Source organism: Lontra canadensis, unplaced genomic scaffold (assembly GCF_010015895.1).
Source record: "Lontra canadensis isolate GAN:19392208 unplaced genomic scaffold, GSC_riverotter_1.0 scaffold87, whole genome shotgun sequence".
NCBI classification, from domain to species: Eukaryota; Metazoa; Chordata; class Mammalia; order Carnivora; family Mustelidae; genus Lontra; species Lontra canadensis.
The window spans coordinates 5,304,130-5,328,622 of NW_022631081.1; the positions used below are offsets into that span (position 1 = coordinate 5,304,130).

At 54.1% G+C, this 24,493-nt stretch overlaps 1 protein-coding gene across 5 annotated transcripts; it reads right to left on the minus strand.

The window, feature by feature from the left end:
- Window positions 1–1,954: 1,954 nt before the first annotated feature.
- Window positions 1,955–20,628, minus strand: PATZ1 (POZ/BTB and AT hook containing zinc finger 1). 5 transcript variants are annotated; one of them, XM_032883179.1, is made up of 5 exons: window positions 18,970–20,624; window positions 17,509–17,572; window positions 10,850–11,021; window positions 4,926–5,063; window positions 1,955–3,458 (listed from the first exon to the last, which is right to left on the minus strand). In XM_032883179.1, the coding sequence occupies exons 1-5, from the start codon at window positions 20,238–20,240 to the stop codon at window positions 3,043–3,045; spliced, it is 2,061 nt and encodes a 686-aa protein (XP_032739070.1). In that variant the 5' UTR covers window positions 20,241–20,624; the 3' UTR covers window positions 1,955–3,042. The 5 variants fall into 5 exon arrangements, with proteins under 5 accessions (XP_032739070.1, XP_032739069.1, XP_032739071.1 ...); XM_032883178.1 differs by having other exon boundaries at window positions 1,955–3,461; XM_032883181.1 differs by having other exon boundaries at window positions 3,303–3,461; window positions 4,926–4,998.
- Between the last annotated feature and the right edge of the window lie 3,865 nt (window positions 20,629–24,493).

The window sequence follows — 24,493 nt, forward strand, 5'->3', positions numbered from 1 at the left end:
TGAAGAGTGCTTACCCACAAAGCGTCTCTGGGCACTCCTTCTGGCACGGGCCTGACTTCCTCCATGGCTTTCTTCTGCTGCACTGTGCAAACCCTTGTCCTGAGGGCCTGGCCAGGTAAGGGCTTGCTCTGTGCCCAGCGTAGTAGTGGGTATTTACCTGTGTGTAAAGGCACTGTCACGGGAGCTTGGGAATAAAGATTCTGGAGTCAGAGGGGACCTGAATTTGTATCTTGGCTCCAACACTCACTATGCGACCCTGGGGCAGAGGTGGGAGGGCTGCCTCTACCTCTCTGAGCCTGTTTGCTGATCTACAGGAGGGGAATGGTAATGGAACCAACTTAACAGGTTGTGCTGGGAATAAGGCACAGAAAATGTTAGCTCACAATGGTCTCCCTTAATCTTCATGCCTATAGTACTGATGAGGAAACTGAGGCTCAGAGATCTGCCCAGGTTTGACGGCAGATGGTGGAGCCAGACAGCCTAAGATCAAGCTCTTTACCCTTGACCATGACAAAGTCATTCCGTCTTTACACACCCATGTTCTGCACAGTGTTCTTCCATGTGGCCTGATGGGTACAGGTATACAGAGGAGACAGAGGTTGGGGAGCAGGCAGGGGACTACTTCTTGCTGCTCGGGCCTCCAGGTGAGTAGTGCTTTTTAAGAAGCACCCTGCTTGCTTTGTAGTTCCCCTCCTGCCATGCACAGATACTGCTACCTAACTGTGGTCCCTGCCCGAACATGACATGATCAGGGGTTAAGACCGGGGCAGGACTGATAATGTTTCAGTTCAAGGCCAAGTTCTCTGCTCTAATGCTTGATGGGTGCTACCCCCAGCTGGCAGACCTTGTGGTAGTCACAAGGCCACATTCACAGGGCCTCAGCATTTTAGGGTCACCCTTTCCTCTAATACTACTACCAAGTGACCTGAGCCTCCATCCCACACACTACATAGAACCCAGCAACTTAACCAAGATTTCATGTAGATGGCTTAGAGGTTGTTACTTTGTTGTTTTTTTTTTTTTTTTTAATCCAGCTCAGAGTCTTTGCCTTAAACCAGAGCAATGTAATTAATAATATAAATGTGGGTCTAAATCATTTTATGCCGTTTATCCTTCCTGGTCTATATCGATTTTTCTCTCCTTTGTCACTTTTTCCCCTACTTGTTTGGAGGTTAAATGTTGTTTCACCGAGTTGAGGCGTTTCCTTCTTCCTCAAGGTTTCTCAAGATGACCAGACTGCTTCAAGCTGGCCAGTCCCCTCTTGTTGCAATTCTTGCTCCCACTGCTTCCTTGTGTTCATTTCTTGCCTCCTGTTTGCTGTCCTCTTCCCCCTTCTCTTCATACATTCACCACAAAGGGTGCAGCAACCTTTTACTTAACCATGTAGGTAACAGAGGGTGGAGGGGGTTTCACATTGCTGAACTTCTTAGAGCTCCTTGGCCATGAGAATTCTCTCCGTGCCCGTGTCCCTCCTTAGTCCTAGCGGGTCGCTACACTGGGTCCTCTCTAAGTCCAGGTCTTCTCTCCCAGAGCCCTACTCCCTGCCCCTCACCCTCCTGGACCACTCTACCTACCCTTCCTCTGTCACTGTCCTCACCTTGCCCGGTTTTTCTCCCTGGACTTCTTGTTACCTGAACTCATGGTTAAATCTGCTTACTTGTTAACAGTCTCTTTTCCAGTAAACTCCACAAAGGTGTCCTGCTAACCAAGGTGGTCTGAGGCTGGGGCTGGCGCACAGCAGTGAGGACAACAAGGAGTGAGTATTTGTCGAACAAACGGGTGAATGCTGGCAGCTGAGTCCTCAGTGGGAACATCTACCTATCAGTCCCATTGCAGCTGGTGCAAAGAGGAGGAAGAGAGGTCTCCTGGGATCCCAGCTCCACCCCAGGTGCCCTCCCTCTGGGTTCCAAAGGGCCCCCCACCTATGGCTGAAAAACTGGACTCAGGGGAGCAGGTGGATTAACGTACTAACGTTTTTAATACAGTCTGATCAGATCAATTCACATCACCAGGTCAACCTGGGCCTGCTCACATGTGACACAGCCGAGGTACACGATATCCCCACCTGCCAGCTCTCCTGCCTTCCTGGCTACCAACAACATTGAAATCCCCTACATCTCCCTGATCAGACTGGCATTTTTAAAATTTTGCATAAAACTATTTCTTCCATAGACTTCAAACAATCAACTAGCCAAGTTAATTATGGTACATCTAAACAAAGTTTAATACTAACCCTAACGTGTGACTGCGGTTTACAAAGAGCTCTGTATCACCTGGGATAGCTTTCAGTAGCAATTCACTACAACTGGTCCTAAAAAATAATAACAATAATAATAATAATTAGAGAATTAAAACCCAACAGCAAGTTGAATGGTGAAAATCACATAAGAACTGGAATTTGGGGTGGGGGTGTCCTCAATAGCTGAGCTTGTCCTAGTAGCAAAATGCTAGCCTCCATGTAGGGCTCAGAGAAAGGTCTGGGGCCCTCCAGGTCAAGAGTCAAGCTCAGTGGCTCTCAGAGGGCACTCACCCCATGGTCCATGGGATGCTGTAGGCTTCCAGCTTCCTTGAAAACAGTTGGGCATCTGTATTTGTGTAAGTGGGTGGAGACCCTAGATGTGGTTTCTCTTGAAGGATGTGAGAAGGGGGAGGGGACCCAAATCACCGCGGTCCCAGAATGCCATCAGGTGTGGGTTTGGGATTGGGGTCACTAAGAACTGAGCACCAGAAATTCCAGCTTCCGCCCATTAGAGAAACCGGGACTGGTGTTGCCCTGGAGGCCTATGTAGTGTTTTCTGCCCTTATCCCATACCAGGTCTCGCAGATATTCCTGCAGAGTATCAGATGAGAATCTATTTCTAAAGACCACTGAGGGGATGGGTGGTGGAGGGGAAGTGGGGGGTGATAGGCTGGGGGGAAGGGGGAGTTAAAAACGAATAAAAATCTCTCAGCTACAGAACCCAAAGACATTACTTCCCTCCGCATTCACAGCATTTCTCAGCAGTCCCCGGTGGCCATTTCCGTGGGGACACAGCATCTGCCTCACTTCCCCTCAGGCCCCATGGGTTGCTGGTCAACCTCAGGATCTACTAAAGATGACGCAAACGCTGACTGAACAATCTGAAACCCAAAGGACTCGAGGAGAGACATGTTTTGCTGGGGAGAGAAAGGTGAGCCGAGGGCAGGACCCAGGTCCCCCAGGGGGCCCCCAAGGGCCCGCACATGCACCTTCTGGATGTGTTTGTTCAAGTAGGACTTAGAGCGGAAGAAGCTCCCGCATTCAGGGCAGGGGTACTTCTTCTCCCCATCAGACTCCATTTTGTTTTTGGGGACTGCCATGTCACAGGAGAAGGAGCCATTGGTGCTCTGCTTCTCGGGCGTCTTCAGGTCACTGGCGTCCGAGAGGTCACCATAGGAGTCGGAGCTCTCAATCGGATCCTGATGTGAGCATTTCTGGCCTTCTAGGAAAAAACAAAACACATAGGAGAGATGAGGCCGGGCTTTGGAGATGCCCCCTCCTGGAGGGGTCGGGAAGGGCCAGCTCACAGGCCTGTGGAGGGCAGCGGATGGCCAGCCACCACCCTGGCAGAACCCCCGGAGGTTCAGCTGGTCAGTCTGGGAGCCTGGTGTGCCTACAGGGGTGAGACAGCAGGGCCCTGGGGGCTGCCAGCCTCCCTCGCCGCGGACTCTTCATGCAGGTGCACGTGTATCGCTCACCACCATCTCAGCCTGCTTCAAGGAAGAGGGTACGGAGAGGGGACCTCCACTGCTTCCACCCAGAACAACTCAGAGACCCCCCAGTTCCTAGGTGCTCTGTTGGCTGCCCTTGGGGGTAAGACGGCTGTTCTGATGATGCTGAGCAGGTACAGCAATGGCCTGACCTCCACACCGGACTAGCTGCACCCTAGCAAGGCAGAACCAGAGCCTAGAGGTCCTCAACCCGGCAGACCCCACTGGTGGCTGAGACCGAAGCCAGTCCTTTTCCCAATGCTGCAAACACAAGCCCTGCCCTCACCGCCTTCCTGCTGCCAAAACCTACCCAGGGCCAAGCGGCCAAAGCATAGAGATTAAAAAGCAACTCTGAACAACTCAGTCAGCTGACTGTCCCCACGCATGGCTCAGGACAAGCTGGGCCTCGAGACAATCCTCATTGCTCTGCCCTGCCCTGCCCATACTGCAGTCCACCGATCAGCAGCTTCCTGCCTGGGTTCAAAGAGCCATGCCGGGAAGGGAGGTCTGTGATGGGAGCGTGGAGCATGCCATCTCTGCCATCTGCCAAGCCCCTGGCATCATCCTCAAGGCGACAACGTGAAATACCACAGAACAACCTGAGACAACAAGTGAAGGTGGGGCCTGGGGAGCTCTCTGCAGACCAGTTCCAAGTCAGAGGCAGTCACGTAGCTCATTTATAGCCATGCATCTCAAAAATGCAGCCAGAGGCCCTCCAGAAAGGGCCGCTCACAGCAACCAGTCACCCCTACAGAGGGGGAAGCCAGTCCTTGGCTCCCCCTTGCCCACAGGGTGGAAGGAAAAGAAAGCATTCAGCCACAGCTCCACACCATCCTTAAAGGCCACAGGCTACGGACAGGCCCAGAGTGACTCATCATGCAGGGCTTGTCTTCAGCCTTGGGCCCGGGGCATCCCTGCAGGACTCCAGATGGTGGGGGCTGGTCAGGAGCAAGGGAGGAGGGCTGGGGAAGAGGAGGCGGGGGCTGGATCTTGGCAGTGCCCTAAAGCCTCACTCACGGCCCTGGAGTGAGATACCCACTGTGACTTTCGTCCTGGAGGCCACTGCCACTCAGATCTCAGAGCCTCCTTGAGGCGGCCAGCAAGCTGGCAGCCTTCCCGCCTCCCCACGCCCGGCCCAGCGCCCCCACAACACAGTCTGCGCAGAGAAGCAAAGTGCAGAGCAAGGGGTCGCTTGCCTTTGTTGCCATAGGTCCTGGCGCAGTGGAACGCTGCTCCCCCATTCGGGATGGGCTCCTGGTGCCTGGAGACCTGGGGAAGGGGAACACCGTGGTGGGTTTTAACATGGACCTTTAAGTAGGAGGCAGAGGAGAAACCTAAACAAGACAAAAGGAGATGAGATCCCGCGGCCAGCACAGAGATACCTCTCTGCTTCCCCCGTGCCTCTCCTCTGGCCGCTCTGGCTAGCACTCCCAGGTCAGCTGCACCTAGAAGGGGCCCCCTTGTTGGTTCAAAGACGGTTGCAACCACAGAAGCCACCTGGCTCAGGATAGGTGGCACTGTCCTCTGATCGGCTTCTCTGCAGAGCCCGCTCTGCAAGGCTGCGGTGGAGGACTGAGGCCGGCTGGAAGCGTGGCCCGAGATCCTGCTCCTGCCAGGGCTAGAGGCCAAAGGCCTCTAGGCTTGCTTGGTGCCTCAGTAGTGAGTGGCTGGAGAAGATGTCTCACAGCCCCAGGTCAGCTGCAGAGACCACGGCTAGAAATGTCGTCAGAGAAGTCATGAGGCTCAAGGGCAGCCACAGGACGCCAGCCAAGAGAATGCCTGCGCGACACATGTAAGGTAAACTGCACAACAGACCAGATGGAGGCAAGAGGAAATCCCGAAGGATGGCCTCGAGAAGTCTCCCTTCTTCTAGCTAGCAGGACGTGTTCTATTTTGCTACTTTCTCACTTTCAGAATAACTGGATTTAATAACTCTTCAGACCTTCCAAGGAACAACAGAAATAGCAAGTTACGCTAAAGGGACTCAGTCAGATCTTATTCGTGGTCATCTTTCTGGTTGGGTTTTGGAGCAGCTGTCGGGATCGTCTTTGTCTTTACTTTGGAGGAGGCGCAGTCCAGCCCTCTTGAGTCTGCAGCAGCCCAACCCAGAGGCTCCGGTCAGTTGGAGCCGGGTGGCGTCTCAGGCAGAGTAGATCTTGGGCCAATTTCCACACCAGCCACAGGTCTGAGGGCATGAAACCAGGTAGGCCAGTCAAAGGATACGGACTTGGGTTTTGCAGAAAGTTGTGTCCTCCAGCTCCACCGTGATCGAGGCTTGGAACGTGCCTTCAGCAGGAACTGAAGCGTTTTAGCATAAGGTCCGCCTGGAGCGCTAGGGCCCTTTAATCTACTCCAGATGTGGCTGACACATTCTCAAGTGCTTTTATTCCCCTTGAAAATTACAGTTCTAGGATAACAGTGGGATCCACTCTTAATAGGTCAGAGGCTGCGGAGTACTGTATAATGTCTGCATAAGACTTATTTTTTAAAAATCCGATTTGTCATGGCCTTTCAAATGCTGCTGGAACAGTAATAAAGGTTCACTTTAAGCAAGTGCTAATGGTGTGCCAGGGCCCAGCACACTGCATGCATTCTTCCGTAGAACTCCCCCAGCCACCCTATGAGCTAGGAATTGTGAGTGCACCTATTTCGTGGATGAAGAAATAAGAGGGCTGGTGAGGTTAAGTAACTTGCAGTCACACGTGCAGCTACTAAACGGCAGAGCCTGGGCTCCAATCCCAGGACCCTGTGCCACCATGTCCTTAAGCCGAGCAGACTCTTCAGTGGGCCCTGGCCCTGGAAACCATCCCTTGAATTTCGGCAGTAGGTTCGTTATCACCATTTACACTTCTGTGCTTCTCTGCCATATTGGTGGGTTAGAACGGCAGCTGCTAGCAGACAGGAGCTAACCTGTGGAAGTCTTATTCAACAAACATTCCCCTGGTGATGGCAGCTGGTGGTTTTGGAGGAAAAGGGGACTGAGTGAATTTTCCTTTCATTCCTGATGCAGCTACTTTATAGATTAGGCTGGTCTAGTTGCTGGTGTCCTGCCCTGCCTAGCACAGCGAGTTGTCCCGTGCTGGGACCAAGTAGTCTGCCTCGGGCCAATCACGGGGGACAGACTGGCTTAAAAGGGTCCCATACGAGCATCCCTAAGAGGGAGGCTTCAGTCAGGAATAAAGGGACAAGCCAACAGGAAAGGGGACCTTAGCCCTGCCCCTGGGACTGGTGCTGTGACCCCTGGCAATCAGCATAAGGTATCACAACTTTCCAGTGACACCATGACACCACTTTGGAAGGGATTTTCTTTTGCTTTTTAATCCCTGTGGAGCTTCTGAAGTGGTGTGAGGCCCTCTCCACGGTGTACCAGGGCAGGTCCACTAAGAATAAAGGGAACGGGAAAGGAGGAAAGGGGCACCAGGAATTATTATATTTACTCCCTGTGGGAAGAGATCTACTGGGGGAACAGAGCAGATGCTCAATGAAAATTTGCTGTGTTTTCCTGAAAAACAGTCTGAGGAACACATGGCTGGGTCCTCCTGACTTTACCCCAGCTGCAGACTGTACTAACTATAGCAAAACCACATGGCAGGGTGGTACGAGTGGATCCACAGCTGCCACTTAAAGCCCAGAACTTAAACACAGAGCCACTCAGCAGCCAAATGTTAGGCTAAAACAGTAGTCAAGTTTCTGCGAAGAATGTATCTTTGAAGCCAGAAATGTTTAGCCGGAATTCTGAACTCACCTGCCCATTCACCAGATTAACCACGAACCAAAGAGGCAGCGTGATCCAGGCACCAGAACAATGAAGACAGTGAGCACACACATGACTTCACTACAACCAACAAGTCGCCCTCCCTCGCACTCCAGAGATGAAGAATTTACAACCAAAGCTACTATTCCTGCACTGCATTTTCTTGCTCGGTACACTGCAATTTGCACTCCAGAAGCAAATCTCCTCTTGCAAGTTTCACATCCACCCAGGGGTCAGGGACTGCTTTCTTCTTGTCCAAACCCTGATGGGGTCATGCCCAACAGAGCTGTGCTGGAGGGAGGCACTAAGCAGGTTTGTATCAGCTCAGTCCAGGGCAATGGCAGGCTGTCTGTGTCTGTGACTGCCACAGGTAACAACTTGTGTGCTCACCTCTGACCATGGAGAAGGCTTTCTTCTACCTTTAAGCATTGATGTTTGAGTTCTAATGTTGTCTCCATCAAAGGCAGATTTCCAACAAGCAATCCCTCTTTCTCATACCAGTACATGTGCACATACAAAGACCCTGCTATGAAATTTAGAAAGTAAGAAAGAAAATCATGGCGCTCAACCAGGTCTTTCTCTCCTTCCCACCGTTCAACTCAACTCATTTCCTGATTTGCAAATGAGGAGACAAGCTTTTCTAGTCATCATAACTCCTTCCACTGCAAATAATCTTCCTCTATGGATGGTATGCCCCACAGTCCGGTATGTCTCTAGGACAAAGACAAGGTCATCTGTCTCAAATGTGTGGTTAAGAGCCAGCAGGTTGCCTCTGTTCTCTCTCGTGCTTCATGGCGAAGAGTCATTTGTGTGGCGAAGAATGGCAGATCTGCAGCAGTGAAGTTGTTGCTACTGAAGGGGTTCAAAAGGCACCAGATCCAGCCGCAACCATCTCACCATCTGGCAGACACCAGCCTTTGCTGGAACCCTTATGGAGACAAGTACATTCATTTATTTTGGTACCTTGTCCTGTATCACAGCCTTGGTGGTGGACAGTATGAAGGATGACCCAGAGTTTTCTGCAATCTGATTCCGGGGTCTTGATGTCTTTGGTATCCTTATCCTCTTCCTGGACAAACCACCTTCCTCTTCCTCTTTTTCTTTTTTTCCTCAGGAGTCATCTCATCCTACTTCTGCCCAATAAATGAGTCTTGAAGTAGAATCCTGTTCCTTCTCTTCTGATACAGACCAAAATTGTTTTCTCTTCCTTCTGTATGCCTAGGGAGGGCTGGACCAGAGCTCTCTTTTTGTCTTCTTGGAGGAATGGGACTTCCCATTCTGACTCTGGGACCCAAAGGGGTTTAGCCTATGATCCAGATCAAGGCTTGGCTTTACTGAGAAAAGGTGGGCTCTGGTTTGACTCTTCTGGCTCCCCCAGCCCAGTCACATGGCCTGTGGCTGCTGCCCAAGTCATGACGTACGACAGTAGTTGGCTTTGCCACATCAGCTGTCTCCTAACTGGGTCGACTTTCCCTGCTGTTCCTGCCGCTCTCAGCTCTTCTTTCCTCCTGAGCTGGGCCCTCCCGGGGCTGTGGCCCTGGGTCTCCCATCCAGTTTTTGCCCCACTCTGCAATCTGAGCTAGGCTCTGAGTTTCACCATTAACATCCTTCTCCACTCTAACTGGTTTCCTGCCTCTGGTCTCTGACCTCAGTTCTCAGACGGAGAACCTCAGGCTTGAAAACTTGACCAAGTGCCTGCGGACAGCATGTTGCCAGTTTAGTTTTTTATGAGGCATGGGGGCGGGGGATGCTCTCAGGAAGCCAGGTTAGGATGAAGCAAGATAAGAAACCATTTTTTTTCTAGAGCTGGGGCAGCCACGGTCAAGATGGTCAGCCACAGCCTGGTAATTCCCTCCCTCGCACAACCTCGCTGCTCACTCAGGGGAAGCTCCTGCCAGAAAGGGTCCGACTGACATGTCAGAAAATAGGACAGACGCTTCAGAAGTTTTTATGACTGCCTCCCCGCTCTCACAGCAGGTTTCCCGGTGGTACAAATACCAGTATCCAGTGGACTTCGTGGCAAACCCCAGGTGTGCAGTCCCAAGAAAGGCCCCAGCTCCAGGGCACCAAGGACACCCAGCTACCCTGCAGTCTCCCTCCACCAGTGGCCTCAGGCCACATAGAGACAGCACAGGCCCCCAAAGGTGCCAGCCAAGGACCGCAGGGGTGTTGTGCTCCAAACCAGAGTCAGTGAGCTGTGTGTTTCCTAACACGGTTACAGAGTGTAAGGATGGGACCTCCCAAGTGTGCAGCTCCTTGTGGGGAGTTCAGAGAACTTTCACCTACCTTGTCTCCTGGGATCATCACAACAACCCCATGAGGCGGGCAAGGTGCGGGTGTTCTTAACCCCTTTTAAGTGATGAAGAAACTGAGGCTTAGAAAGGGGAAGGGAGAGCTCAAGGTCACAGAGTGTAGGGCAAGGCAGGAGGGCAAATTAGGAGGGGTGTGGACTAAACCCTGGGTCCCCTGACTCCAGTTCAGTACTCAGTCCACTAAGCCATACCCAAGACTTCCAGAGGCATCGGGACAAGACTGTCCCAGGAGAAAGGACTTCCCAGCAATGTCCGCACCTGGCCAAAGCAAGCGCACCGTGCAGAAGCATCTTCGCACCCACCACAGACGGCTGCCCCGACCACCTTCAGCACAGATCCGGCGCAAGCCTCCTCCGCTGACACTGTGCTTGCACGGCACAAACCTTAGCCCTCCAACCACCAACAAGCCCTGGCGGCAGCTCAGGGTTAGGCCTGACGTCATCAACACAGCACTGGGGCCACAGGGCCAGACTCTACCTAGGCCAACCTCGGCCTCAAGCACGCTGTCCTGCTCAGAGCACATTCCACTTTCCTGTCTCATCAAGGCCACAGTCTACTTGGGTTTGGGCTCTTTTCTGACCGTCTGTTAGAAACTTTCTGCCCCTTGTCCATCTCCAGACTCAACCTCCTTCTTTGGTTGTTGAATTTCACATGCCAGTGAATCAGCCAGCAAAAGCTCTCAAGCAGGACCCCCTTTTTCCCCACCTCTTGGGGCCTAATGACTCTCCCACTGACCTCAGGAGTTCAGTGGTGTCTACGAAATGTATCCATCGTGCCATCTGCACAGCACATGTTAACGAGCCCAGGCTTGGAAACCGTGCTCTCTCCTTCCGTTCCCACTTGCTGTTCTCCTAGGAACTCCTATTCCAAGCATCCCAAGGACAGGAAGGAAGAGGTGGGGCTAGCTGGGCGATGAAGGTGTTTATCGTTCAGTGGGAAGGGAGGGCCAGCCGTGCAAGGAGTGGAGTCTGAGGCAAGGTGATCCAGACACCCCTGGCCTCCCACACAAGCTCAGGCCCAGCCCCTGGAAGTGAGGAAATAGCAGGGAGATTACCTCGGTTACAGATACTGCAGAAGTTGCTGGGCCCCTCGCTGTGCTTCTTCAGGTGGTCTGCCATGTACGCTGCCCGCAAGTACTTCCCACACACCTGGCAGGGCACCTTATCTTCATGACAGGCCAGGTGGGAGCGCAGACGGTCTCGAGTGGCGAAAGATGCATTGCAGGTCTGAGGGCAGAAAGGAAAACAAGATGAGGTGAAAATGGGCATCATACTCCTGACTCCCCACCGAGCACACCAGGAAACAGAATCTGTTTCCCGCCAACGCAGGGAATCCCTGTGTAAAGAGAGCTTCACATGTGGCCCACGCTTCCTCCCCAAAAGGCAAGTAAGCTGCTCTTATTTCCCATGATGCCTCCTCATGAGACCCCTGAGTTGGCCACCACAATGTGCCCAGAACATGGCACACTAGGTGTCACGCTCCTTTACAAAATGAAGATGAGGCATTTGCTCGCTCTTAAACAAGAAGAACTGACTTCAGTAGCACTGACTGTGAGTGAACGTATAGAAGGTAAATAGGCATATGAACAGATTCCTGTCCTCCGTCCTGGGTTTTCCCTATTTGCTTTGTACAAAGAATTCAATTTCTCCACTTTATTCAAAAGTGATGTTAGCAAACAAAATAAAAAATCAAACGTGAGGGCGCCTGGGTGGCTCAGTTGGTTAGGCGACTGCTTTCAGCTCAGGTCATGATCCTGGAGTCCCGGGATCGAGTCCCACATCGGGTCCCAGCTCCATGGAGAGTCTGCTTCTTTCTCTGATCTTCTCGCTCATACTCTCTCTCACTGTCTCTCTCTCAAATAAATAAATACTTAAAAAAAAAATCAAATGTGACATCAGTCTTGGCCACAGGGAAACGGAAAAGAAAGGCAGGACAAAGCACAGAGATAGCTCCTTATAATATTCTGGTGAGTTTGTACTGAGAAAGCAGCCCATAAAATGATAGTGTCAATTCTGCTAACGTGAGAATTAGCAGAGAGAAGGAAGGCCACACGATTCAGGAGCAATTGTGGAACGTTAAGCTGGGGAAGTGCTGGTAATAATAAGAATGATACCACCCCACGTTGATCGAGCGTGCATTCTACGCCTGCCTGGCATACGGGAACTCATCTCATGCAATCCATCCTTACAGGGGCCCTCCAAAACAGGCCGTGTTATTATCCTCCAAGAGAACGTGGCCATAGAATACCATGGTGTGAGCACCAACTCTCAGCCAGATCCCAGGAGCGGATGACTCAGGAGCTGAAGGTCAGCACCGGCATCCTAGGAGGCAGCCTCAGGTCCCCAGGCATTTCCTGTCCCTGAGGCCCTGACTCAGTCTCAGTCCGTGACCTCTCCCCCAACAGCCCTTCTTCATCTGAGGGCTTGCCCAGGCACCCTAGCCCTGGAGGTCACAGAATGTCAGGGAAGTTGTTGGGGGAGTTCAGTCTGGAGACTTTCAAAACTATTTTGGTTCCATGGAGATGTTTCAAAGATTCATGTCAAGTTTGATTCCTTTCTCTCTGTGTGTGTGTGCTTACTATTTTAGAACTCCTACAAGAAAGCAACAGTCACCTTTAAATGCGTTACAGCGCGAATATCAACCCACTGAAGAAGACACACCACCCCATTTACTCAGTAGAATGGAGGTGCACCTGCCGTCTGTTTGACAGAGGCACCTCCTAAGATCCCAGGACCTCAGGGTAAATGTCTGACCACTGTCAACCATGTACAAATGTTTATATCCTTACTGTATACAGCCAAAGCAAGTAGCCGGTATATGGGATACTGTCTTTGAGGCTAAAGACGTTGCAGTTCCTACTCCAGTCCCAAATGTCTGTGTGCATCAGGATATGCTCTGCTGCTTTCAGTCATCATCTCTAAGTAACTGCTACCCATTTGAACCAAACACCTTACTGCTAATGAAATACTGGCTTTATCTGTTTTATCCACTGAGTTGATTCATTTGACAAATGAGGAAGCTGAGTTTGGAGAATGATTGGCCCCAAGCACATGACTCAGCTACTAGATGAAGCTGTGGTCAAAACCTTGTCGCTGCCAGGCCAGCAGCCAACCTACCCTCCCGGCTTCCCTGAGGAGATCCAGGCCGGCTGGAAGGTGAACCAGCCCCTGAGCCGGTGCTCTTCCCATCTCCAGACTCAGCTGGGATATAGCTTCTGGTGACGGAAAGGTACTGATGCTTCTTAACAGTGTGTGCGGTGGCCAGGACTCCCCTGAAAGGGTGAGGTGACAGCATTTGTGCAGAGAAACTGGAGCACTCAGGTGACTCAGGAAGCATCATGGGCCCTTGGTCTCCTGGCCATGGGTGGTCCCCTCCTCAGTCAGGGACCTCTTGACACAATCACAGATGACGGTGGGGGAAAAGTTCCATCTTCCACCCAGCCCGCCAGCCCTGTAAACCAGAGCAAGGGCTGCCAAAAACACCCCAAGGAAGGGGGATGCACCTGACAAGTTATCTGGGGATAATCTGCCAGCTTTGCCAACCAGTGACCTGAGGACAAGCCTTCCAACAAGAGGCAGTGTGGGCTATGCCTAAGAAGTCAAAGGAACCAAACACGGGCCAGGTATAAGAAAATGCGGTGAAGGCACACATTCAGAATCTTCGGCGGTCCCTGGGAGAGGCACCACTAGGGGAATGTGAAAGCAATGCCTTGTTTCTCCTGCCAACCTCCTTTTGGGGTCTGTCCCTTAGCACTGCCTGTCATACTGTGCTACCTAAAGATAACAAACAGACAAACCTCAATTATGCACAAGTGTATTATCCATTTGAGGGATTAGCTAGGCAAAATTAAAATCCCAGACCAAGCCAACTCCCTCCCCCCATTGATTATCTCTCAAGGAATGAAAGCTAACTTTAGCCTGAACAAACATAATTAGGAATGTAAATCTGCCGCTCGGAGGTGAAATAAAAAACCAAAACCCACAAACACAACAAAAACTTTCACTGTATTACAACGCCAAGCTGGAGTTGGCTTCACTGAGCCAGAACTGACCTTTCATGGCTGAGTCCCCAAGGTTTTCTTGGGGGGGGATTGTTGAAGTGTACAAGCCCGAGTCTAGGCCTGTCAGAAGTTCAAACACAGAACATGAAGAGCCTGGTCACACGACACAGAAGAGTGGCCAAAGGAGAGACGGATCTCAAAGAAGGGGACACTTAGAATCTGTATAGTGGGGCCACTCAGGAGAAAGGCACTTCTCATCCTGGAGACAGAGAGAAGACACAGCGACCCTGATGGGACAAGAGTGAGCCAGGACAGCATGCTCTGATCACCCTTGATATTTGGAATGGCTGCCATCTTGGCCTCGGCCCTGTGCCCAGGCATTGTTAAGAGCACACCTGCCAGGTCCCAGCCCAGCAACCCTGAGCTTGGGTCTCCTCTGGTCTTCCCCACTCAATACTGAGTCTCAGCCATGCTCCCTTCACCCCCTAACAGTTTCTCTCCATCCCAGAATGCCTAAAGCTTTTTTTCCTAAGAGTTGAACAGCTCAGAAATGGGGCCCAAATGGTATTGGGGACACTAGCGTACACCCAACCTTTGGTGACCTTTGAAGTCTGGCAGCCTGGAGGTGGGGGGAGGGGGTGTGGTCTCAAGCGGTCTTTTTTATAGTCCTGGAAAAGTCTAAGGACGATACATGGAGGCCCAGTGCCATTGGCCTCGCTGGCCCCTTTCTTCTTGGGAGTGTCAGGCCCCTTGTCCTCATTTCAATTCACTCTTTCTCAAATGAGCTATCCTCCAGCCCAAACCACCCCAACTAGCCCCTGAGAAGTGGGGTCACTAAAAGTATGGGAGAGGTCTTGAGTTGCTCTAGTCTCTTGGCTGCAGGCTGAACTCCATGTGGGGGAAATGTCCCAGCCCCACTGTGGCCATTAAGCCAGCAGCGGCGCCTGAGGCATCTGAGCCGGCTAAGGACACTCAGGCCAAGCCCTGAGGAGATTTGTGTGTCACTGACAAGCCTGAGGCTTTATACCCCAACATTCAGATGGTCTTTTCACTCAAGCTGTGGCACCAGTCTCTTTTACTGGCCCCTTCTGTCATCTGTGGCATCAGGAAAGGTGGAGAGGTATAACCTGGGCCCAGCTCTTGTCCAGGAAACCAACTCCCAGAGAGCCATCTCTTCAACTCTCATGCTTTCAGAATATACACCGTGCCAAACAGATGCCCCCGCTGTTTAACGAAGCGCTGACACACTGCCCAGCCTGCCCAGAGCAGGACAGCCAGCGTATCTTCACCTGCTGGGTCATCATTACAGGAGTTCTGGCTAATGGGGCTGGAGGTGGGGCCAGCAGGTCTGTGTACTGGAGGGGCGGGGTGGGGCGGGGGCGGGGCAGGAGTAGGCTCCATACGTACACCGAGGGACAATGATGTCAGTGTTATGACAGAGACCAAGGACAAAACACACAAAGCCTCAAATGTTAGAATGAAAACTTTTATCATCACTCCTGTTATCCCCGCGGAGGCAGCAGGGGCTAAAGAGCATCTCATTGGGATCCGGGAAGGGGCAGGGGGAATCTACATCTGCTTTATCAGCCCCCAAAGCCATATATTGGGGTTACCCAGTATAAAGCTACTGGTTAGTCTAGTTCCTGAGCAGACCTGCTAGTAAACCTCAAAAACAAAGAAGTTGAATTCACTAGCCAGAAATGAAAGCGGGACCTGTCTGAGTGGGAAGGGAAGAGGGCAGCATGGGTTGACCCAGCTGGAGTTGCTTCATTCTCCTCTGGAGGGGAATTCACCCCTAGAGTTGGGGAAGGGGTGGCCAAGCCCCATTCTAGAAACCCCACACCTTACAGGACGTGATGCTAGGAGAGGGGAAACTCGTAAGCCCATGACTTGGTTCTTGGGAAAGCACCAACCTCTACAATCACCCAGGCAAGGACAGATACCCAGGGGTGCCATCTGTTAAAGGGGGAGAAAAAGGCAAGAGAACCCAGAAAGAAACCTGGAGGGTGTGGGGGGACCCAGAAAGGAGCTCCTTACTACCCCTGGGGTCCCTGAGCTGGGAAAGACTCTAAATCACACAGGAAGGAGCTGGGCACGGTGGGCAGGAACCATTTTGCTGGCCTCTCCCAAAAGCAGGGGTCTCAGAGCAACCGCCATTCCCATTCCCCTCCACAGAAAAACCTTCTCTGGGGAGGCCCAGGCTAGCCTACAGGCCACTGGGTAAAGGCCCGGCTGCCCTCTGAGGCAGTCCAGCCCTGCCTCAGATATCCTGGCGGGGCTGGGCAGAAGAGAGCGCTGCTGGAGTGTGCTGGGCCCAGGTTTTCGAGGGCTGGGAATGATTTTTTTAGAGAAAGGGAAAAGGCGGTGTCAGGAACCGAATGGGACGACCTCCACAAAGCAGGCTGGGCAAAGTCCCATGATGGCAGGTCGCTAGGAAGAGATTCCAGGGGCGGCAGGCCGCTGCTGCTCCCAACCCACACCTGGAAAAAGGGCAGAGAGTGCAGGTTACCCCCCTAGGCCACCGGGCACGACCCCACTGCCCTCTGGGCTCCTCCTACTCTGCCAGGCTGCTCAGCACACTACCTGGGAGAGTCAGAATGTGCTCTGTGATTAGAGAATCAGAGACAGAGAGAAGGCAGCGAGGCACAGATGGATCCCAGCATGCCCACCCTGGGTCGTCGTCCTCGGGGGGGGGGGGGGGGAGGCCACCGTCCACACCGGGCCCCCTCGATGCCCGACTTACAGCACGTCCATTCCTCCCTGCAGGTCTCCCTGAACCCTCCCTCCTTGCCACCAACAGGACAAGAGAAGCAGGTTACCCTACCAGAGGCTATACCAGAACCCCACCACTCTGTTTCCCCCTCAGACGGCGGGAACTTTACACTGGAAGGGGGATGGTCAAGGAGCAGATAGAGGTGTTTTCCATCCACACAGGAACGCTCAGTGGCCAGGAGAGGACATGCAATTTTCTGGGTACCACAAGGCCCCCAGATATTGCTGAAGCAGACAAACCAAGGGTAAGAATCTTGCTCAGCCTTCCCTACCTACTGCTACACAAAGAGCTCACAAGGAGAGGAAGCCACCTTCCTCCCCAGGCCTCAGAAGTCCTGGCTGTTTGCACACATGGCTCGGGATGGGTTAAACAGGTGCCAGTGCTCAAAGAATGAGACCGTCCACTCTCGTCCTCCTACACTGTCATTCCTACTGCCACCCCTCGTGCCCTAAGCTCAAGGAACCCAGGTCAGGCTGCCTGGCAGACAAGGGGAAGCGCTATTAGTTGGACCACCAGGAGCTCTCCACAAACACTTCTTGCTTCCCACTCCGCGGTGGCTCCTGCAAACTGCTGGGAACCAGAACCTAGGCCCAATGGGGAGCCAGTGCCCCCAGGACGACACTTGTGCAATGTGGCCCACCATCCAAGGAGCTGGCAAATGCCAGGAGAGGAAAGCCAAGCAAAAGAGCGAAGACAGAGACAGGGTGGGAACCAGGACCCAGCAACCAGGAGGGAGGGGACATCAGCGGTGGGGGGGAGGGGGCTGGGGGGAAGAACAAAGGAGAAAAGCAGACGGAGGGTGGAGGGACAGAGGGGGAGGTGTGCAAAGCGGTGGTGGTCAGTCAGCCGGCCCAACACACATATCAGCTGGCTTGTGGCTGGGCTGTGAGAACAGCAAAATTCTCTTTCAGCCCATCTCTGCCCTGGCCCCGACCCCTACCTGACACTTGTGAGGCCGCTCAGAAGTGTGCACCTGCTTGATATGTCCGTTCAAGTGATCAGGCCTGGAAAAAAGGACCAAGAGAGACTTTTAAAAAAAGAACTCAAAAGATGGGACCACAAACTTGGCCAGACTCCCCACCTATACCTACACACACCAATGGAGAGGACTCCCTCTTCCCCATCCCAGCATGACAAAGACAAAGTCACCACCCAGCTCCATAGGCCCAGGCCTCTCTACCCCGGTTTTTTTCTAGAGGGGGAAGGGAAGTGAGTGTTTGTCTCTGACCTTGCCTACCCATTCCGCCCCCCTTCCCCTGCCCCAGCTCAAATGATTTCTAGGACCAGAAGAGGTGGCTTTAGAATGAGACAAGGCTGCCTTACTGAAGCCTTTCTGGGAGGGGGTATGTGTGCCTCATTGTCCTTACTAAAGCCCCTTAGAAACTCAGTATTCCCTTCCCCCAGCCTCTCCCACCAGGGCAGCCAATGAATGCCACCCGGATGGAATTCACTCCCCAGAGGCCAAGGGATAGAGCCTTAAGTCCCCAGCTGGGCTGGTAAACCAGATGCCCGCCAGAGCAGGTGGGCAGGGGCTGCCTGACCGGTAAGACTGGTTTCTGGTTGGGGCCCCTCCAAGGGAGTTCTCCATCCGTAGGTTCACATACCCACAAGGTCCTCAGTATCCAGGCAAGTTAAAACCAGCCTTTTATTCTGAATATTCTCTTAAGAGGAAAAATAAAATCTTCTGCTCCCAGGCAAGTTCTCAGTTCCCTAGCAGGCTCACTAATAAGTGAATCTAAAAAGACATTCTGGCCCCCTCCTCTCTGTCCTGAAAACATAGAGGGTATCTGTGGGTCCAGTTAGGCTCTGGAGCCACCAGGTCAGAGCAGATCAAAGATTCTGGTGCTAAGAGACTCTGGGTACAGAACTCTGTGCCCCCTGATCTCATGAGGGTGTGAGGGACGAATCTTGAGTCTGCCCATCCAGGATAGCTAGTGCTCTGTGGGTGGGGGTGGGGGGATTTCGTGGCTTGGAGCGTAAGGAGTCCCAGATACACTTGTTTCAGTCCCTCCCTCAGCAGCCATTCAAGCAGGGAAAGTCGCTGGAGGAAAAGACTCCCGCCCCCAGAGGGGGCCCCACGCCTGGTGCCGGAAACACAAAGGGAGCCCAGGGAGAAGAATGGTGAGGCCCAGTGGCTGTGGCCTGAGGAATCCAGCCCCTTCCCAAAAGGCCCAAAGGAAGACAGACAGTAGGGCACGCCTAGTGCCACAGAACTTCCCTGTGGGAAGAGAAAGCAGCTCTTGGCCACAAAACCAGGGCCATTAAAATTATCTTCCCAAACCTGTTATAGTCCTAGAGGGTCAAGTGACTCCCACAAATCCCACACCCCCGATCTCAGCAAGAAACTGTCCTATGAGGCAGGAATAGGATAGGTCATGGGGTAGGGAGCACCATTCCTCACCTGGAGAAGCCTTTCCCACAGCTCTGGCAGATGTAGGGCTTGCCCACCGACCCATCGTGGGATCGCACATGATAGGACATGCGATCTTTTCTCTTGAACCGCAGCCCACACACTGGGCAGGAATAGGGCTTCTCCCCCGAATGGGAAAGCTTGTGCCGATTGAGATGGTACACGTCCCGGAAGATCTTGCCGCAGATCTCACATGCCACCTGCTTCCTGGTCCGGCTCCTCTTTCGGGGGCCGTCGGGGTCCTCAGAGATGGGTAGCCCATTCTCACCCAGCCTCGGTGGAGGAAGGTCGATATAGCCCAGCTGGAGGCTGGTGACACCATGCTGGGCCTCATGCTGCCGGAGCCGGTTGGCATCAGTGAACACCTTCCCACACAGGCCACATGGAAGGATGCCCGCCTCCCTCAGGCCCCCTGGGGACCCGAACATTGAGTCCAGCAGGTTGGCCTTCCTTGGGCGGCCCCGGCCTCGCTTGCCAGTCAGGGGAGGGGCACTGGATGCCACATTGGGGAATGGGGAAGTCAGCAGTTGGGGGGATAGGGGTCCGGCCACCATGGGCAAGCGGTCCACCCCAGGTAACACAGGCAGGGAAGCTTGGCTCGCAATCGCTGCACCAGCAGCCCGGGCTGCCTCCTCCTCGGGCTGCATGCTGCCTGCGATGCCATTGCTGTTGGCTGCCAAGGCTGCCCCGTTGGTCATGTCCAAAGGGAAGCCCAAGTCCGAGGTTCCAGGGGGACGAAAGAGCATGATGTCTGCCCGGGCAGGGGGCACCAGGATCTGCACATTAGACTGTTTGATGACTTCCTGGCAGATCTCAATGACCGACCTCATCAGTAGGAACTTGGCAGCCGTCATGAGCTCGGGGAAGCTCTCCAGGCGAACCACGATGCGGGAAGTGTAAGCGAAGTCCAGGATGTCCCCGAACACCTTGGAGCTGATGGTGTGCATCTCCAGCTCCCGGCTACCCCCAGCCCCGCCGCCTGGGGCTGCCGCTGCGCCCCCCACGTCAGCGGGACCCCCGTCTGCAGCTCCGCCGTCGCCCAACTGGGCGCTGAACACCGACTCAAAGTACTCGCTGCAGGCGGCCAGCACCGCGCGGTGCGCTGGGAAGCTCTCGTCGCCCACCCGCAGGAGCACGTCGCAGAAGCGCCCGCCGTTTTTGCGCTGCTGGTTCAGGTTGTGCAGCATCTCCGTGCTGTGCCTGCTCACCTGGTAGGTGTAGCAGCCCGATGGGCCGCAGGAAGCGTCGTTCACCCGCTCCATGGCCGCCGCCCCCTCCCCACAAACCGGGCCGCGGCACTTGCCCGCCCCCCTCCCTTCCCCTAGGCAGCGAGAAGCGGGGCGCAACGGACGTATCTACACTCCCCACACGTGCCGGCCCGGGGCTCTGTAGTCTCGCAGGTGCGCCGAGCGCACACGCACCCTGCCGGGATCGGACTGTCTAGACGGCAGGGCGCACCACCTCCCACATAGCTGCCCCCACCCCTGCTGGACTGAGCGCTCCTCTCTCCTCTCCGCCTGCCCGCCTCCCCTCCCAGGTCTACCTCCGGGGGGGTACGCGAGCAAAGAGGTGCGCCCCTCCTGCAAAAGCGCCTGCCACCTCCCCTCCCGCCCGCCAGGCGGCGCCGGCGCGCAGCCAAAAGGAGCGCGCGCGCGCGGGGAGGAGGCGGAGGGGTCTGCCGCGCAGGCGTACGCGCGCGCGCCGCGGCTTTTCCCGGGCCCGCTGGGGGCGCGCGCTGCGTCCCCTGCAAAGCGCGAGCCGGGGCGGGGGCGCCGGAGCGGAGGAAACAAAAGGCGAAGGCGGCGGCGGTGGGGCGCGCACGGGGGCGGCAGCGCGGGCCTGGTCCCGGAGCCTGGCGGGCGGTGGCGACGGCGAACGCTGGAGCGACCGGGCAGTGGCGGCGGCAGGGTGGGCCTTTCCCCGGGCTGGGCGAAGGCGGCGGCGGAGCGGCGGCGCTGCGGCCCCGGCCTCCGTGTGTTCGGAGCGGAGGAAAGATGGCAGCGGCTGCACTTCCTCTTGCACTTTCACCCCTGGGGGGAGGAGAAGGAGGGGGCGATACCAACAACACCCCCCCCTCTCGCTTGCAGGGAAAAAAAAAAAAAAGAAACGGCGAGCTCGGCGTGGGGGGCCCCCGGCGCCCCCGGCCCTGCACGTGCGCACCCGGATCCCTGGCCCGGGCCGCCCCGCGCTGCAAACTTTCCCCTTTCTTTGTGCCGAGCGCCCCCCCCCCCCCCAACCCGGGGATGCACGCCCCCCCTCCCCTATTTATCCCCCCCCCCCGCAGCTCCGCTCCCCCCGCTTCCTGCCCCCCCTCCCCATTCCCCAGCTCCGCCAATGCTGGCGCAGACTGAGCCCCCGTCCGGCCCCCGCCTCCCCACCCCGCCCGCGGGGCCGGGGGCTGCAGTCTCAGCCCCCCCGGACCAATGCAAACGAAGCACCAAGCCAGCAAACCAGCTCCCACTGTCCCTCCCTCCCCGCCGAGAGTGGCGGCGAGCGGACGAGAGGGAGGGGTGAGCGGCCGAGGGGTGCAGATCTGAGCCCCCCAGCCTTTGCTGTGCTCCCGTAAGTCGAGCGGGCGTCGGTTGCCCTCCGGAGCCCCACTTTGATGCGCGAAATCCCCAGAAGTCGCCTGCGACCGCCTCCCAGCTCGCAACCCCAGCGAGGGCCCGGGGTCCTGGCTGGGGGCAGGCCGAACCGAAGGGTCTGCGTGCCTGGAAGAGCTGGGCAGATGAGGCCATAGTCCAGCCTTTCTCCCCATCGTCCAGCCTTTCTCCCAAACCGCCACACGCCGAGCTTTGTGCCCCAGGGAGCGGGAAGTCACTAGCTCAGGGAGGCGACAACATAGAGGCAAGGGCGATGGACAGGAATACAGGGGTCTCCGCGCACCCCAGCAAGTCCCCGGGAATCGGGGATACTGGCGGTTCCGGGGAGCGCCGTAAAACCTCCTGGGGCCGGGAGCATCCCTAGCGCCCGCAGCCCAGAGAGTCGCCAAGCGCTCAAGACACGGGCTCCGCCAGCAGGGCCAGGGTGCTTTGTCCCCGGCGGGCCTGGGGATGCTGCCGCGCGCGGCTTGGATGCGGAGGTTCGCCGGCCCGGGAAGCGCGGGCGGCCGCCAGCGGCCAGCCCGACTTGGAGCCCGGGGCTGCAGGCACCGCGTGTGCGGAAAGGAAGTTCCCACAGTTGCAAAGAGGGAGCGAAGTATGTGTTCCAAACTTTCCACGGTTCCAAACTGAGCGCTTCCATTAAGAGAAGCGGTGTGCGGGGGAAAAGCATTCTGGGTATTAGCATGCAAATGAACGGTCCCGGCTTCCAACTCCGCTCAGGATTCCCACAGCCTCGCTCCGGGATTGCACTGAGCCACGCGCGCCGTGGGGGGCTTCCAGGCGAGGCGCGGTGGCGGGACCCGAGTTCGAATTCGAGACCTCGGCTTTCTGGTTGTGTGTTCTGGTGTCACTTGGCTGCTCTGAAGCTTCTGTTAAATAGAGTCAGTGTCCTAATATAAACACCCGGGACAGCAACACCTGTCTCATGAATAGATGAGGATTCGAAGGTCACGTCTACACAGCACTTAATTCTATGGTGGATCTCTCTCCTTACACACCTCCGCCCTTTCTTTGGCGTAGCAGTTGCCAAACGCCTGTTGGAGAGAACATGTGAATTTAGAGGCTTGAGGAAAGTTTCCTTTATCTGGAGGCAGGCGATCTGTGTTCTAAGGCCAAATGAGTTGTGTGACCTCGGACTAGTTTCCTTAGCTACAGCTCAGAGATTCTTGGGCGGATCGCAGTAGCTGGCAGTATTTGTGTTCAAGAGCCATAAAGAGGAAAGGAATCTGATTATTGAGAGCTAAGGGTACACACACATCGTCTCTCTGAGGTGGCTGTAAGTACATTCTACTGCTGAAGAAACGGGGAGACGTGTGACTCGCCCAGGGCCCCACAAATCCAACCAGTTAACCCGCGTGTGCTCTTTCCACACGAGTACCTCATGAACCAGGAACTGGCTCCCATTGTACTGGGCTTCGGAGACTGTCCTGTGATTGCTTTCATCTCAGAGGGTTCGCCCAATGAAGATGGAATCAGAGTGCTCTCAGGACCCACATGCACAGTGCAGTGAGGGTAACTGAAGATGCATCAGCCCCTTTCTGCAGATAGGAAGCCCAAGACTCAGGGAGCTTGAGTCAGTGGCCCAGGATCCCACCCTGGAAAAGTGGCCAGAGACAGTTCCAGATCTCAGTCCTGGCCCCAGCTGCATGTCACCTTGGCAGTATAATTGGGATGGGGGCAAGGCTGCTGTGATGATCTCTCAAACTTATCTCTAACTCATCCTTCAGTTTTGTTCATCTTTTAGGCTCCCAAGATTCCATTCTGTAACCAGGCAACAGGGTGTGCTTACAGGACAATTTTTTTTTCCTTTTTTGTAGTTAATTCACTAGGTGAGGCAAAATTCACCTAACAAAAATAAATCACTTTAGAGTGTGTAATTCAGGAGCACATACTATATTCATAATGTTATACGACAATACCTCTATCAAGTTCCAAAACATGTCATTACACTGAAAGAAAACTGTGTATCCATTAGGCAGTCCCTCCCCACTTCCAGCCCCTGTCAATGACCAAGCTACGTTACGTCTCTATGGATTTACCTGTTGTCAATATTTTAATACACATGGGATCATACAACATCTGATCTTTTGAGTTGGGCTTCTTTCACTTAGCATGTTTTTGAGGTTCATCTACGCCAAACCAAAGTATGTCATAACTTTTAATGGCCGAATTCCATTGTATGGATATACCATCTTTATCCATTCATACACTAATGGTCTTTTGGCTATTGTGAATAGCACTGCTATGAATATTCATAGGCAAGTATTTGTTTTAATACCTGTTTTCGATTCTCCTGGGTATTTACCTACTGATAGGCGTGCTGGGTCATATGATAATTCTGTGTTTAACTTTTTGAGAAACCAAACTGTTTCACAGCTGTTGTACCATTTTACAGTCTTACCACACACATCTTTTTATAATTAATTCTAGAGTTGGTCAAACCTATTTTATAAATGAACATGAAGCTCAGAGAGGTTAAGTAACCTGTCCAAGGTCACACAGAGGGTCCAGACTAGAACCAATCTTTCCTGAGTCCCTAGCCTTCCACCCACTAAGAGCCTCCCAACCTGTTTCAAAGACCCAACTACCCATTCATTGATATTTTTGATGGATCTATACAGTGAAGAACTGAGTTAACCATATTTATGAAGCTCCTTCCTTTCCCTCAACATTTGTTGAGAGAGCCCACTGCATGTTCCCAGTTTCCAGGCTGCACCTCGAAAAGATGCAGAGCTCACAATTCCTGCATCTGCCTCCTGCTGCTGGCCAGCAGCCCCTCTTCTGTTGCCATGGAAACCACGCACCTCAGTTTTGGCAGTGCACCAGCTGGTCAGGGAACTGAGAGCACCCTTGTCTCCTAGGCTAAGTGGAGCTGTTAAAGTTATTCGCTCACCAGATCCGTATTTACTGAG